The sequence below is a fragment of the Eschrichtius robustus genome, chromosome 18, assembly GCF_028021215.1.
Source record: "Eschrichtius robustus isolate mEscRob2 chromosome 18, mEscRob2.pri, whole genome shotgun sequence".
NCBI classification, from domain to species: Eukaryota; Metazoa; Chordata; class Mammalia; order Artiodactyla; family Eschrichtiidae; genus Eschrichtius; species Eschrichtius robustus.
The window spans coordinates 21507276-21522463 of NC_090841.1; the positions used below are offsets into that span (position 1 = coordinate 21507276).

At 42.6% G+C, this 15188-nt stretch overlaps 1 protein-coding gene across 1 annotated transcript in view; it reads left to right on the forward strand.

The window, feature by feature from the left end:
* The first annotated feature begins 9124 nt into the window (after nucleotides 1–9124).
* CPB2 (carboxypeptidase B2) overlaps nucleotides 9125–15188 on the forward strand; it is a 46217-nt gene continuing 40153 nt past the window's right edge. Inside the window, exon 1 of the mRNA XM_068526474.1 lies at nucleotides 9125–9318. Within this exon, the coding sequence (XP_068382575.1) occupies nucleotides 9245–9318 (74 nt within the window). The 5' untranslated portion in view covers nucleotides 9125–9244. The remainder of the gene's footprint in view (nucleotides 9319–15188) is intronic.

Below are 15188 nucleotides of genomic sequence, written 5' to 3' on the forward strand. Positions count from 1 at the left end.
TGCTGAGGAATTCTGCTGCAGCCGGCTCCCGCGGGTGGGCTGCTGGGACAGAAAAGCGTCTGTTTGGCAGGATCACATCCTGCGCTGCACAGGTGTCACTCGCCCACACAGCTGCTGGGAAGCTGGGCTTCTGTGCTTAAGCTGTGTGTCCTGGCTTCACCAGCAGCAGCTCTTTGGAGATGGCTCTTTCCTGGCCCGGCATTCCTACAGCTTCTACACTCAGGAGGTAGCGGCCTGCCCTACAATATCAAGAGCTTACCAATATTAAATGTGTTTTTGTGTGTATAAGACTGCACTGATAGGTCCTGACCAGAAAGACTGAACAGGTACAGGAAAGCAGAATACTATCAAGGGAAGAAAACTAAAACTCTTGGAGACGAGAAGGCTAAAGGAGTACAGCCATCTGAACACGATAATTTTTCTAAATTTAAAAGTTTGCTGTTACATTTTAACCCATCCAAGTATGACATCAGAAAGTAAAATTGTACCAAAGGGTCTACAGTGGAAAGCAGGCCACCTTCCCACCCTCGTGTCTAGTGATGTGCTTTGAAGCCAGCTCATATTGGCTCCACCTGGCTCCAATGTTAAACCATTGTTATCTTGAAATTGGCCATGGTGGGCGTATTTACACCATAGAAATAATCAAACTCTACAAATAGGGGTTTTTATCCCCAGAGATCTGGTTTACCAACCCACCACTACCTCTGTCCCAAAACCTCAGTTCCCCTCGTCAGTGACCACTGTTACCAATTTCTTTTGTATCTTTCTAGAAATAGTCTACGCACATGTTACACACACACACACCTTTTTATTGCAAATGTTAGCATACCATACACTTCATTCTGCATCCCATTTTCTTCACACCAAACCTTGGAGACTGTTCCACATTGCCAAATATAGACCTGCCTCAATCTTTTCAACAGGTGCACAGTATTCTGTTGAATGGATGTGCCAACCTGTATTTAACCAGTGGCCTATAAATGGATATTTAGGTTGTTTCAATCCTTTGCTACAGCATATAAAGCCACAATGAATATTATGTCCACTTCTTGTGCTCAGAATGTTCATTTTAATGTGACAGGTACTTAAGTTTCTGCTCTAGCAAAGGTATTAAACACTGCAGAGTCACACATCAGTCCTCCTCTGAAGTTTCCTTGAAGTATTTCACAAAGAGCCCTGAGCTGGGATGGGCCCTTGAGCCCCTCCCATCTTCTCCATTTCACGTCCAAAGTACGTTAATCCAGTGGGGAGATAATGGGCACATGCAAAATGTACTCAAAAGCAGGATGTGATAAATGCTATAACAAATTTGTCAATAAAGTATGGGAGCTCAGGGGAAAGATGAATTCTGAAGGAAGGGTCAGCAACATTTTGCAAAAGATCTGAGCCCCGACTAATGAGAAGTGGGCAGGAATCATGCCTCACCATGTTGATGTCTCCAGCAGTGCCAAGCACTTTCTCGATTTTTAAGGAGAGCTGGGTAACTGAAAAATCGATTTGCGTTAGACATGAACAAATGTTTCCTGACTGTGGGAGATGCCAGAGAGAAGTCATTGTGAGAAAAGTTGTGAAATAGACCTACCTGCAGAGTTTTTAGAAGGGGACGGATTCCTGTTTGTTTGGAAATTATGCCATTAGAGCCTGTCTTGAGACAATGCATAGGACTAGATGGGCTTTTCAAGTCTCAGCCAATCTAGTGATTTTATCCACCTAAACGCACACACACAATCTAGTCTGTCCCGTGGAGCACAATGGTGGTCTCGATTATAAAAAGTATGGAAACTCAACCCACCTTACAGCAGCCCATCTCAGACTGATGCTTAATGCACGAGAGACATTCCCCTGTGCTCCCAGTGTCCCTGGGCGGCTCCTAGGGCCCCCTTCCCTGTAGTTACTGTACCTGTTGTCATTCAGCAGCTGCTGAGATATCATCGACTTTGCTCTCTGTCCCCCACAACGCCCCAGTGTACCAGTGCGCTTGGATGAAATGCTGGCAGTGCCCTCTTAGTGAGCTTGACATGGCACGTCTCTGCCGGCCTCACGAGCCAGTAACCGGAGCTGAAGCTCAGCACAAGTCAGCAGTGCTGACTGATCCTCTTGTGAAATCTCCTTTGACAGTTTCCTAATAAAATTCCAGGAATTAAACTCTCAGCTGCCAAGGACTGCTCTTTCCACGGTGTCCTCACCCCCTATTTTCCAGAAGGCAGAGTTTACCAACGGAGGCTGTGTGTAGGTGACCAAAAAAAAAAAAAAAAAGGAAAAGGAAAATTGTGTAAATGTTTTCTCATGTCTAAAGTCTACATATACTTAATAACCCACCTTAGGTCAGACAAAAAAGCACGGGTAAGCTAGTCAGTACCCACCATCTCACCTTTAACAACTCGGAGAGAGGTCGGCGAAATGGCAGGGATTTTTATATTATCTGGCATGTCAAAATTGGGGAGTTCCATTTCAATAAGTGTTTTGGTTAATAAAGAGCTATCGTGTATAATTTTTGGAACAGTAATTTTTAGAGGATTAGAATGCATGCAAATATTTAATTCTAAAGCTCTGTGCAATACAACATAAAAGTTAATGATTCAGCAGGCATTTTTGGATTGGACCAGACCACGGGCCCACTGTTAAGAGTCGGAATGTTCAAACCTCCTTGCTCTAAGTTTGGGGCTAAGACCAGGGGCACTTGGAAGCTGGTTAGAAATGCAGGATCTCAGCCTCACCCCAGACCTACTGAATCAGAATCTGCAGTTTCATAAGATCACCACTTAATTCATGTGCGCATTACAGTTTGAGAAGCACTGTCCTAAAAGAAGATCTGCAGTTGATAGTCAGTTGCATTTGAACCAACTTTAAATTAGATTACACTTTCCCAGTAAAACTGGACTTGAGAGATTGAAAAAACCCTCCACTAGCATTTCCCCATCATCATTGTTCATTTGAGGTAGCCAAAGTGGCTCTGCCCTCCATCTGGGTATATCCCCCATCACCCAGCCTTGTCCTTTGCTGTCCCTCTCCCCCATGGCCCCTCTCTTCCCTGTGGCACCGCTGCCAGCCACAGGCCCCAAAAGCTTCATGTCCCTGGTCCTGCTGGGTAACTTAAGGTGTCTCTTGGCACTGCCTTCTCTTACCTGCTGCCCAGGGCTGCTGCTTTCATGCATCCGACCCAGTGGGTGCTACATCACTTAAGTCTTCTCTCTTGTCCCTTCAATACCTCCATCAAACCTACTGACTTTTCTCCCACCATCTCCTGGGGAAGTTGTTAAAACACAGACTTTCCAGATCCCACCTTGAGATTCAGTGCTTAGAGGGCTGGTGGGTGCAGGAGTCTGCATTTTCCACAAATACTCTCAGAGATTCTGGGACTCACAGGCCACCCCTGGAGAAGCACTAGTCCAACCCAGCTGTTCTCAGCCCTGGCTGCACAATGGAATCATCTCAGGAGATTTACAAGAAGCTGGTGTCTATGCCCCGCCCTCTGAGGTTCTGATGTAATTGATCCGATGTACGGCCAGGGCAGCTGGAGATTTAAAAGATGCGCAGGTGACTCTAATTACCAGTCAAGTTTGAGCACCAATGGGATACAGCCTGGGGTGCTCTTCAAAGGGGCGGCCTGGGTGGAGCATGTTAAAAAGCGGATAGACCGGTAAGAGGGAGTAATGGTTAGAAACGGGGAATGAAGGGATGGAAGTGCTTCAAGGACAAACCCTGCTTTCTTCACAATTTAACCATCCAACCGACAAGCATTTGCCTCTCTGGGTGCCTAGTAACCTTCCTGGTGCCATGACTCCCAGGCTCAGTATTTGTAGCCAAAGCGAGGGCATGAGAACCTGGCTTGGAGTTCTCTGCCTTCGAGCCTCAAATCCCCCTCTTCAATGACTCCCAAGATGGCATCATCTTGCCTCCCCCCTCAGAAACACAGGGGGCTGGATACACCAAACCTTTGTGCAAATTCTAAAACTGCTTTGCTCTGAATGAATAAACATGAGAGAGAGTGTGTGGAGGGAAAACACATTTATCAATTATGTGTCCTCCAAACCTCCCAAGATTATGCAGCTTTAATGGCTGAAAGATTTTGAAAGGAAAACTTGTAAATTGAGCTGCACCTAAACTCATGACAAAATGCTATGAAATTGACTGACTCTCTCAGCGCTTACCTAACAGTAAGCCTGAGCTGCATATCCAAGTCCCGGCCAGTCCAGATCACGGTGGCGTTGCCCTTCTCCTCAGTCCGCTCCAATTGAGAGAAGGCAAAGCAGCCACTATTCACAGGGGAGGTTATCTTTTTAGGCACCGTCTTAATAAAGGCAGAGGGTTACGGCTCTTGAAGAAACTCTTGCCATATTATTTTTGCCACCTCATGTTCCAAATTGACTGGAGAGCAAATGTACAAGTTAACTGGTCCCCAGGGGGCATGATTCAGTGAGATCGATCCCCCAGGACCAGATTGGCTTCTGAGGCAGTGACTCATCCGCTAACTCTTTGGGAGCAGCAGAAGGAGAGGACAGCTGTCACCAAGGTCACCTGACTTGGGTAAGCCTCCGGGAAGAGAACACATTGGCCCCTCTCAGCTCCCTTCCTGGTTTATCTTTTTTTTTTAATGAATGGGACATACTGAACACCTGTTTAGCCAGTCACTTTCAGCTGCTATCCCATTGAATTCCCACAACAGCCCTCAGAGGTAGGTTATCATTAACCTCATTTTTCTGCAGGGGAAACTGCACCTCCGAGAAGCTAAGAGATTTGCCTGTGAGCCAGGGTGGCGTCCATCTGATCAAGCTGTTGTGTTCTTCTCTCTCTCTCTTCATGCAATAAATTCAGCTTAAGAGTTCAGTTTGAGGAATTTTGCCTGTTCACAGTGTAACTGCCACCACGATCAAAACAGAATTTTCCCACCACTCCAAAAATCTCTCCTGTACCTCTTTGTAGGTTAATCCCTTCCTCCCCAGCCCCAGGCCCTGGCAACAACTAACCTATTTTCTGTATCTGTAATTTTGCCTTTTATTGTGTCATATAGATGTCCAGAGTATATAAATACCTCCTACAAATCAGTAATAAGACAAACCATCTGATTAAAAATCAGGCAAACAATTGGAACACACGTACACACACATATACTTATGGCCAATTAGCACAGAAAAGGTTCTCAACATTATTAGCCATCTCAGAAATTTAAATGAAAGCCAAATTAGACACCACCATACACTTACTAGAAGGGCTAAAATGAAAAAGACTGCATCAGATAACAAGGATGTGGACCAACTAGAACTCTAATATATTGTTGGTGGGCGTGTAAAATGATACAACCACCTTGAAAAAAAAAGGTACAGGAGTTGCTTATAAAACTAAATATCTCCATGACCTAGCAATTCCATTCCTAGATATCTACCCAAGAGAAACAAAAATGTTTGTCCATCAAAAAAGCCTTGTGAAAGTATATTCATAGCAGCTCTATTCATAGTGGTCCCAAACTGAAAACATCCCAGATGTTCATTAATAGGATAATGGATAAAAAAATAGTATTATATTACTCAGCAATAAATAGGAAGGAACTGCTGGCATATGCAGCAACATGAAAGAATTTTAAAAACATACTGGGCTTCCCTGGTGGTGCAGTGGTTAAGAATCCGCCTGCCAGTACAGGGGTAACGGGTTCGCCCATGTGCCACAACTACTGAAGCCTGCATGTCTAGAGCCCATGCTCTGCATGAGAAGCCACCGCAATGAGAAGCCCGTGCACGGCAACAAAGAGTAGCCCCCCTCACCGCAACTAGAGAAAGCCTGTGTGCAGCAACAAAGACCCAATGCAGCCAAAAATAAAAATTAAAGAAAATTAAAAAAAAAAAACATGCTGAGTAAAAAATGCCTGACACAAAAGAGTACATGTTATATGCTGTGGACTAAATGTTTGTGTCCTCCACCCCACCTGCCCCTCATTTATTTGTTGGAACCTAATCCCCAATGTGATGATATTTGGAAGTGGGGCCCTTAGGAGGTGATTAAGTCGTGATGGTGGATCCCTCATGAATGGGATTAGTGCCCTTATAAAAGAGACCCCAGAGAGCTCTCCAGCTTTCCTTCTGCCATGTGAGGCTACAGTAAGAAGGGGGCTATCTTCGCACCAGGAAACAGGTCCTCACCAGATATTGAATCTGTGCCTTGATCTTGGACTCCTCACCTTCCAGAACTGTGAGAAATAAGTATTTGTTGTTTAAGCCACCCAGGCTATGGTATTTTTGTTTTAGTAGCCCGAACTGACTAGGATGACATGTGAAGTTCTAGATCAGGCAAAATTAATCTGTGGTAATAAAATCAGAGCAGCTGCTGTTGGAGCTGGGGGGACCTGATTGGAAGGGACATGCAGAAATTTTCTGGAGTGATGAAAATTTTCTATACCTGGATAGAAGCGTGGGATACTCAAGTATACATATTTTTGGAACTCATCTAGCTGTGTACTTAATACCTGTGCATTTCATTGTATGTATCTCAATTTTGAAAAGACACTGCCCACTGCTGCCTAGGACTGGTTTATAATAGCTGCTGGTCTGTAGGAGACAAAGGAGTAACTAAACCAGTAACTAAGTCAAGTCATCTGACTGGTGACTGGATCTTTGGAGGCCACAGTGTTATCATGGCATAGAAACTCTGAAAACCAGAATAAGACAACGTTCTGGACTGGAAGCCCAGGGGCTGCTTGAAGCCTTGTGCAAAACGGAGAGAAGTGAGCGAAGAGGTAGAAAGATAGAAAAGGAAAACAAAAGGCTTCCCAATGAGCTTACAAACCCAGGTTCCAAATCACAGAAGAAATCAAATGCTGAGAAAGGCAGCCAATAAAACCAAAGCTCAGTGCATAGAATCAGCCCAAATACAATTAAACTTCTAGAGCAGCCTGGCACAGACTTTAAAAATAAGTGTTCTGAGGATTCTCGGCAAGAGCTCTGAAGAAACAATACTCATAAAAAATGAAACAATGAAATATTTTAAATGCTATTTTAAAATATGGATATGAAAACAACATGGATAAATGTGAAAAAGTGCCAGTTGCAAATGTCGGAAAATATTTATATAGTTATTGAAACAATAACAAAAAAATACCCACCTCAACTGACTATGTAGTCTAAACAAGACACAAAGAATGAATTAGTGTATTTGAAGATAATGCTGAGAAACGCACCCAGAACTCAGCTTACAGAGACAAAGCTTATGGTTTTTAAAAACATGAAAGGACAGTTACAAGACATGGAGGGCAGATCAAGGATCTCCAAAGGGACTAGCAGAGATCCATCCAACAGCTGAGGAAACAATAAAGTGAGTTTCCGAAACTGAAGAAATATCTAAATCCTCAGATCAAAACTACATTCTGTGTACCAAGCAAGATAATTAAAAATAATTCCACATCTATACCAGAGTAATGGATCTGAGGAGCATCAAAAATAAAGATAATCCCTTAAAAGACATTGAATAGAAAGGACAGCTGACCTGCTGGGAAACAACAGTTCCTGGATGGCCAGTTTCAACCACACAACAGTAGATGCCAAAACACAACAGAAGACCTGTCACATTAGAATATTACATTCAACTAAACTAGTCTTTGAAAGTGATGGCTGAATAAAGTTATTGTTAGATATACAGAGCATAATAGAATTTACCACCGTTGGATCTTAACTAAAGGAGCCTTTAAAAGATTGCTTCAGCAAGAAGAAATGGTTTTAAATCCAGAGGGAAAACCATAGGATACAAAATAAATAGAGAGCACAAAAACTGATAAAGTTTGTCAATAAATTTTAACTGTTACTTTAAAATTACTTTTTGTAATTTTAAAGTTATTTTAAAGTTACTTTTTGTGTTAAAAAAGTTCACTTTGGTTAGCTTTTCCCCCTCTCCACTTCAGTGTGGTTATGTTATTTATTTGAAACAAAATTAGATTCATTTGGTTTGGTTTGTATTCATTTTATTTACTTGACTGCTTGTTTTGAGTATGTGAAAAATTAACATGGTTCTAAAATTCAGAGGTATTCAAAAAGTTTTACTCGAAGAAATGTCCCTCCCCCCATCTCTTCTACCCGGTTCTTATTCCCTCTTCTACCCCCTTCTTATTCCCACTGTTTTTCACTCACCTGCTGGAGGTAACCTATCTCATTGATTTCTGGTCTATCTTTCCTGTGTTTCTTTCTCCACAAACGAGCAGAAACGCCTGTATTTTCTTTGTCTCCTTCTTTCTTATATAAAATGTATTGGGTTGGCCAGAAAGCTCGTTCGGGTTTTTCCATAAGATGTTATGGAATGGAAAAACATGAACAAGCTTCCTGGCCAACCCAGTAGTTTCAGTGGCGGTCACCTCGATCCATTAAATACGTTTCAATACCTTTGAATCCCAGAGAGAGGTTTGAACTCTCAACCCTTTCCTTCTCAGAAGTCCACTGAAGGGAGGATGATTTATTTTGCACATTTGCCTGCCCTGACCTCAAGGGCATTCAAATGCACTTACCAGTGGGAATGCAGGGAGGGGACCAGGGTCCCTTCACTTACAGAGGTTAGATGTGGCCTCACACCAGACAAAATGTTATATGGTGCTACCTTCAGAATGACGTGTGGTGGGCTTTGATTTAGACTGTTATGGTGATATGGCTGTTATGGTGACCTTCCCTAAATAAACATGATTCACAATGACCTGATTTTTTTACTTCTCGAAAGAGCTCCCCACACATAGCATTCCTATTCTCTTAGGGGTGGACCCATCATTCCACATGGACAAGGAAAACTCTCTTTGAATGGAGATCCTATAATCCTCCACATAAGCTCTCCTTCTCAGCCATAAATTTGAAAAACTCACCTTTTATGTCTTCATCTAAGTTGAAAATGTTGAAAAAGAGAAAAGCAAGGGAAGACCTAATGAGTTAGTACTCCACAGGAGACCTTCCTCCGCATGGGCTGAGATCCATGGGTCAATACACTATGGCTGTGGTTCTTCAACAAACAAGACACATTTCCACTGTATTACTATCCTTTTAATCTTGGCCTCGTCTTCCCTGAAGAGTTAAATATTTTCTAGATAGTCTACAATGAGAATAACAACTCTCATCATACTTTCTTTTTGAGGGTGGGAATGGTAAGCGAAGTCGATTGAGCACGGAGACGACAGGGAATATGCCATTATATTTTAACCAGTGTGTAAAGAAGGCTCTTAAGTAATCAGCTATCTGGACCCTTCTCTTCAGAGAGTTTTGTTTTATAGCAAATCGCTGTGGGGATGAAGCTTTATAGCTTTGGAGTCCTTGTGGCCACCATCCTGTTCTGTGAGCAGCATGCCTTCGCATTTCAGAGGTAACCCGCTAGAATCCTAGATGGTGGTGGGTCTTTTCCCCCACTTGTTTGCCCCTCATGGAATCCAGTCAGTGCATTGGACTGGGGAGCAAAACATTCAAGTCTGAAGGTCAGCTCTTTCTGAAACTTTCCACGTTGCCCTTCCAAATCGTAGATGTCAGTATAATAAGGAGCTCACTAGATCTAGGGTCTTTTTTTCTTTTCTGGCTCTAGTTTTATTACTGAGAAAACTGGATGATATGTATATTCAGTAGTTATGAAAATTAAAGAAATAGACTCTTGACTTTTTAAAATACGTAATTATTTACACCTTAACACTTCAAGTGATTTATGTTTTTCTTGTCTTCGCATATACTAAGCACTGACTATGGATAATTTATTTTTTTCTTGTACATAGAACATGGGAGGGAGAAGAGGATAAAGGTATCAAACAGGAGGTTTGGGTTGTGATGGGTGTTCAGCATGGAATAGGAAAGGAAGAATAGTTGTGTTATAAAGAACACACACATGAACATATCTAGTTCTTATTTTGCTTGGTAGAGTGAATCCCTTAGGATTTTCTACTATAAACCACTTGACAAAACACAAACAAACTCATGCCCTAGCATATATAAAACATGGTGTAAATAGTTTTGAGGCTATATGGATTATTGTAATTGATTAGTCAACTTTTAGGCTTTTCAAAATTGATATTGTTTCCTTTGGAATTACCTTTTTTTCCTGTTGTTTTTTTCTATGATCCTTTTCTCCTCCAGTTGCCTCTGAGATGTATTCCTCTCCTCAGTGAATGGCAAAGAGGGAAGGGACAAACCAGGGGCAGGGAAAATTCTGCCAAAGAAACTGAGTCATAAAGAGCCATAGGACAGCACTTAAGAAAATAGAGTTTGGGAATTTCCTGGCGGTCCAGTGGTTAGGACTCGGCACTTTCACTGCCGAGGGCCCGAGTTCAATCCCCAGTCGGGGAACTAAGATCCCACAAGCTGCACAGTGCGGCCACAAAAAAAAAGTTTGACTTGTGAGTCGGAAGCTGTGTTTGCCCATCACTACTAAACTAAGTATAGTTGGTTGATTCTTTTTTGTTGAATATAATCGCCAAGTATCAAGTAACACATTTCATCACCAAATGATTGTTACTGAAACTGACACGGGAGTCAAATTGCTAGGAGAATTGGTGACTTATGTCTCTATGTATTGTCAATAAATCAGATGGCTATGATTTCTAAGGTTCTTGCTAGTTCTAATATCCAATTACTTGGCAGTTGGCTTTAATTAAGGGTAAAGGAGAGGGAAGGAGAAAAACTGCTCTCAACAAGTCCAACCTGGACACTGTAGGCAATGGCAGTGTCATTGCCAGAGAGGGAAAGGGGAGGAAGTGAGTGATTATTTAGCATCTGTGTTGTCCCAGGCACTGGGATAGGCACTCAGAAATGTTAACCTGTTAAGTGCCCACAATCCTCCATTCTTTTTTACTGACATTTTACAGAGGAGGAGAATAAGCCTCAGGGAAAATAACACTGGCTCCAAATCAAACAGCAAATGTTGAGTTTGTATTCAACCCCATTTTCACCTCATTTCTACTCTTTTCACTGCCTCTAAAAATTATAGAAATTAGGAAGAGAGCCAATTTGAAGGGAGGTCAGATTTAGTCACAGTGAATTGGCAGAGACAGGCAGTCTGGAAGGTAGCCTGGAAGAGAGGCCGGGGCTACAAGTCCGGTCTCAATGTCCTCGCTACGGCAGGTCTAAAGGTGGCTTCAGCGGCAGCCTGGCACAGGCATTGTCACAGCTGGCTGTGGCAGAGGTCAGCAGGCTCACCTACAGACCACCATCTGCATCATATAGTAAACTAAAATCCTTGATAAGACAACCACTAGCAAGATATACCAAAGCTTGACCATGTTGCTGCAAAACGAATAAGCTTATAACAGTTCAGTGGGACTAGACGTTACGCAAATAAAGGAAATACACAGAAAGAAAATAGTAAGAAATGAATGAGAAAAATTCCCTCATGCATGGCTCTTCTTACTATTTTTTGCTTCAGCATATGCTTTGAAGTCAGATCGATACCTATGCTTGAAGAGAGGGGTGAGACTATGACTATATTTTAATCAAATAGTATCATGTTGAAAACATTTAACACTTTGTACCTATCGTAATGGTCCCCATGTACTGGGGGAAGGGAACTGCACCTTTGTGGGCAGACGCATATCTGATTCCTGGGTCCCATTCCTCCACTAGAAATAAAATCGCAAACTCTACTTTCCGTGAGGAAAAATATATACATTTTTTTTACCAAATGTTTCTGAGCATTGTTTTTCCACGAATTGCCTATTACCAAAGCTAAAAGAAAAATCTAATTTTATTCAGGGCGACAGACTTTGATGAATTATTTCTGGGGGTAAAAAATATAACCCCTCCTAAAAACAGCTAAGGGTCTGGCTTTTTTTTAATTATTAGCACCTTTAATTATTATTTATTTATTTATTTATTTGTCTGTGTTGGGTCTTCGTTTCTGTGCGAGGGCTTCCTCTAGTTGCGGCAAGCGGGGGCCAGTCTTCATCGCGGTGCGCAGGCCTCTCACTATCGCGGCCTCTCTTGTTGCGGAGCACAGGCTCCAGACGCGCAGGCTCAGTAGCAGTGGCTCACGGGCTTAGTTGCTTCTCGGCACGTGGGATCCTCCCAGACCAGGGCTCGAACCCGTGTGCCCTTCATTGGCAGGCAGATTCTCAACCACTGCGCCACCAGGGAAGCCCGGTCTGGCTTTTTTTAAAGCTGCTCTTTGTTATTGTTTTCTTGTCATGATCATTTTCCTAATAGCACTTTGTGTTCAGACAATCAATGGCTGATCTGCAGTTGCATTTTGATAAATCTCATCAGTAAAATGCTCTGGAATGAAAACAAAAAAGTTTTAAAGGCATAAATACCATATGTCAAAGAGAAAGACAGCCCCCCCAAAAAAAAAAAAAAAAAGTCTCCATGTTCACTTGATTTTAAAGGCCAAACACTATAAAGGGTAAAAATAAGATAGTAGCAAGAATCTCGTAAACAGTCATTAATTGAATTGTGCTCTGATTACCTGTGTGGCCAGTCAGCTGAGGCTATTTATTTGGAAAGAAGATGAAATAGGAAGAAAAGAAGGAAAAGGAGTTGGAGAGTGGAGGAGGCTTGAGGAGAGTGGGGGAGGCCTTTGAATTATTAATAGACCACAGGAAGTGTTCCTTTTGTTGACTTCATATTCTGTCTGCCACCTGGAGACCAGCTTGTTCTCTTTCACTTAGCTTCTACTGATATATTATTTCCATCTTACAGAACAGGGCACACTAGTGGCTTTAAAATGCTGTAATGCATAAAACAAAATTGCAGCCTTGGGCTATATTCCATTGTTGAGAGCCATCTCACCAGCGTTTTAAATTCAAAAATAATCTTTCAGAGTTATGGCAAGTGTGAATCATCCCTGTAAACCATAGCAGGGAACAGACCTTGAGGAGCACAATCCTATTCTTAGAGGGGAAGCAGCAGAGGAAATGTTGCCTAGGTATTAAAAGCTCAGGAGCTGGAGAGTTGAGTTGAAACCTCAGAGCTGCTACTTAGGAGTCATGCAGTCTTGAACAATTTGAGCCCTCCTTGAGCCTCGTTTTACTTTTTGTGTAAAGTGACCTGTTATTTCACTGTGCTTGTATTTTTAACTTTATTTTTGGTGCAAGCCTTTTTTTTTTCCTAAATGGTTATTGGTTACATCTGTAACTGTATCCCTTCAGAGTCATCATCAAAACACATCTTTACAAAACAGAAATAGATACAGATATAGAAAACAAACTTATGGGGGGGGAGGGGGAGGGATAAATTGGGAAATTGGGATTGACATATACACACTACTATATATAAAATAGATAATTAATAAGGACCTACTGTGTAGCACAGGGAAGTCTACTCAATACTCTGTAATGACCTATATAGAAAAAGAATCTAAAAAAGAGTGGATATATGTATATATATATAACTGATTCACTTTGCTGTACACCTGAGACTAACACAACATTGTAAATCAACTTTACTCCAATAAAAATTAAAACAAACAAAAAAACCCCACGCCTTTATTTTTCATCTCCCATTGCCCCAATATATTCTATGTGGCAGAGTAATCTTTCCCCGCCCTTGCACGGAAAGTTAGAAAATTCTATGGCTTTTTAGCCCACTCTTAAGTAATTGGTGGTCCTTGGGTCATGTTGAAATGCAAACCTCAATTCAGAAACTAGAATGTCTACTCCAACCAAGGCATTATTCAAATATCTCAGTCTTTGTAGGAAAACAACTCCTCACCCCTCTCCACACACACACACACCTGACTCCTTTTCTCATTAGTCCTTTTCGTGGGTGTTAACTTCTTAGAGATTTCTGAGATTCCCTTGCCGGGGAATTCTGCAGACCAGGATAGAGGCAGCTGTTTCTAGGTAGCCACTTGTGACTCCCATCTTTCCTTCTAAGAATTTTGCCTTCACCTCCAGGTTCTTGCTGCTGTGAGCTCTCCACCCCTTTAGGTGGCGCTATTGGACGGCATCTGAGCCATAATGAATACATAACATGAAGTGCCTTTTCCTCTGATATTAATGGCTAATCTAGTCAACTGGAGGCCAGCCCATGCAGGTTTAGCTTTCTCAGGAGCAAGTCAGGCACCGGTGCTTGTGTCAGTAAACTTGAGGAAACATGCTTAGACTCACCCATCCTCCTTCCCACTAGGCTGAGTTGAAGGAAGTAACATCCCCAAACTTCATCCCCTTTGGGAGAGTGGGGATTCACAGAATCGCAACAATTTGATGCAAAGAAATATACTCACAAATTCTCCCCCCGTCTCCCCTCTGACCACTTTTCACATCCTCTCTCTGACTACGGGGGCACGGAGCCAGGAAACTGATTTGAAAACATGGTAAGCTCTACATAAGGTGATCTTGTTCCCGAATGAGATGTGAGGCGCCCCCCTCTTGGGGCCCCGGCTGAACCGAAGTCCCCCTGGCTGGGTCAGGGAGCTCTTTCCGGCTCAGGTTTGTGCTGCCAATGATGAAACTGTTTGGGGCAAGCAAGACAGGCTTTTATTCAATGGCCAGAGAATGGAGAAGGGGAGCTCGAGCTCTAAAGGCATCTTCTCCCAGAAGGGAGGCCAGTAAGGGAATTTTAAGGGTTAGCAGGCAGAGAGGTCATCAGGGCTCGAGGAAGGGGGCGGAGACTTCCAGGGGCAGCCAGGCATGCGCAGTCTTCCATGGTCCTCTGCACACGGCACAAATTGTGCCAGCAGAGTACAAATCCCCCCCTGAGGGCGGAGATCTAAGCATGCTGATGAAGCAAAGCGCATTCTCTGACAACTCCAGGTTTCATCTATGTAGGTGTGTTCCTGTGGTCAAGTCAGAGCCAGTTCAGGGCGGTTGACCGTTGTATATCTCTCAAAGTACAGCTGCAAAACATCTCTGCCGAACACCAGGTACTTTTGAAACAAACACAGAGATAAATCAAGTTCAGGAAAGCAGTGACCTTTAGCCTATTTTGCCCTCTAGGATCTAGCTGGTTCAGTCTGGTTTTGTTGTGGGCCTTTGCAGCATCCTGTTGATAAAACCCAACTAGCCTGTGTGGTTAAAACCAGTTTCTGTGCCTGGGCTGCATAGCCTCTGACTGACCCCATCTCATTATTTGATTCTGTTGTGTTGGCACTTTTGTCATACTTGAGATAGGAAGAGTCCAGCTCACCACAATTTGAACTTGGACATATTAATATATTTTATGGTAAATTTATATCCCCATAATTTTACTCCTCCACATTTCCTAATTTATTTTTTATATTTCCTTAATTTTTTTTCTCCTTAAGAAAGAGACGCATTTAGA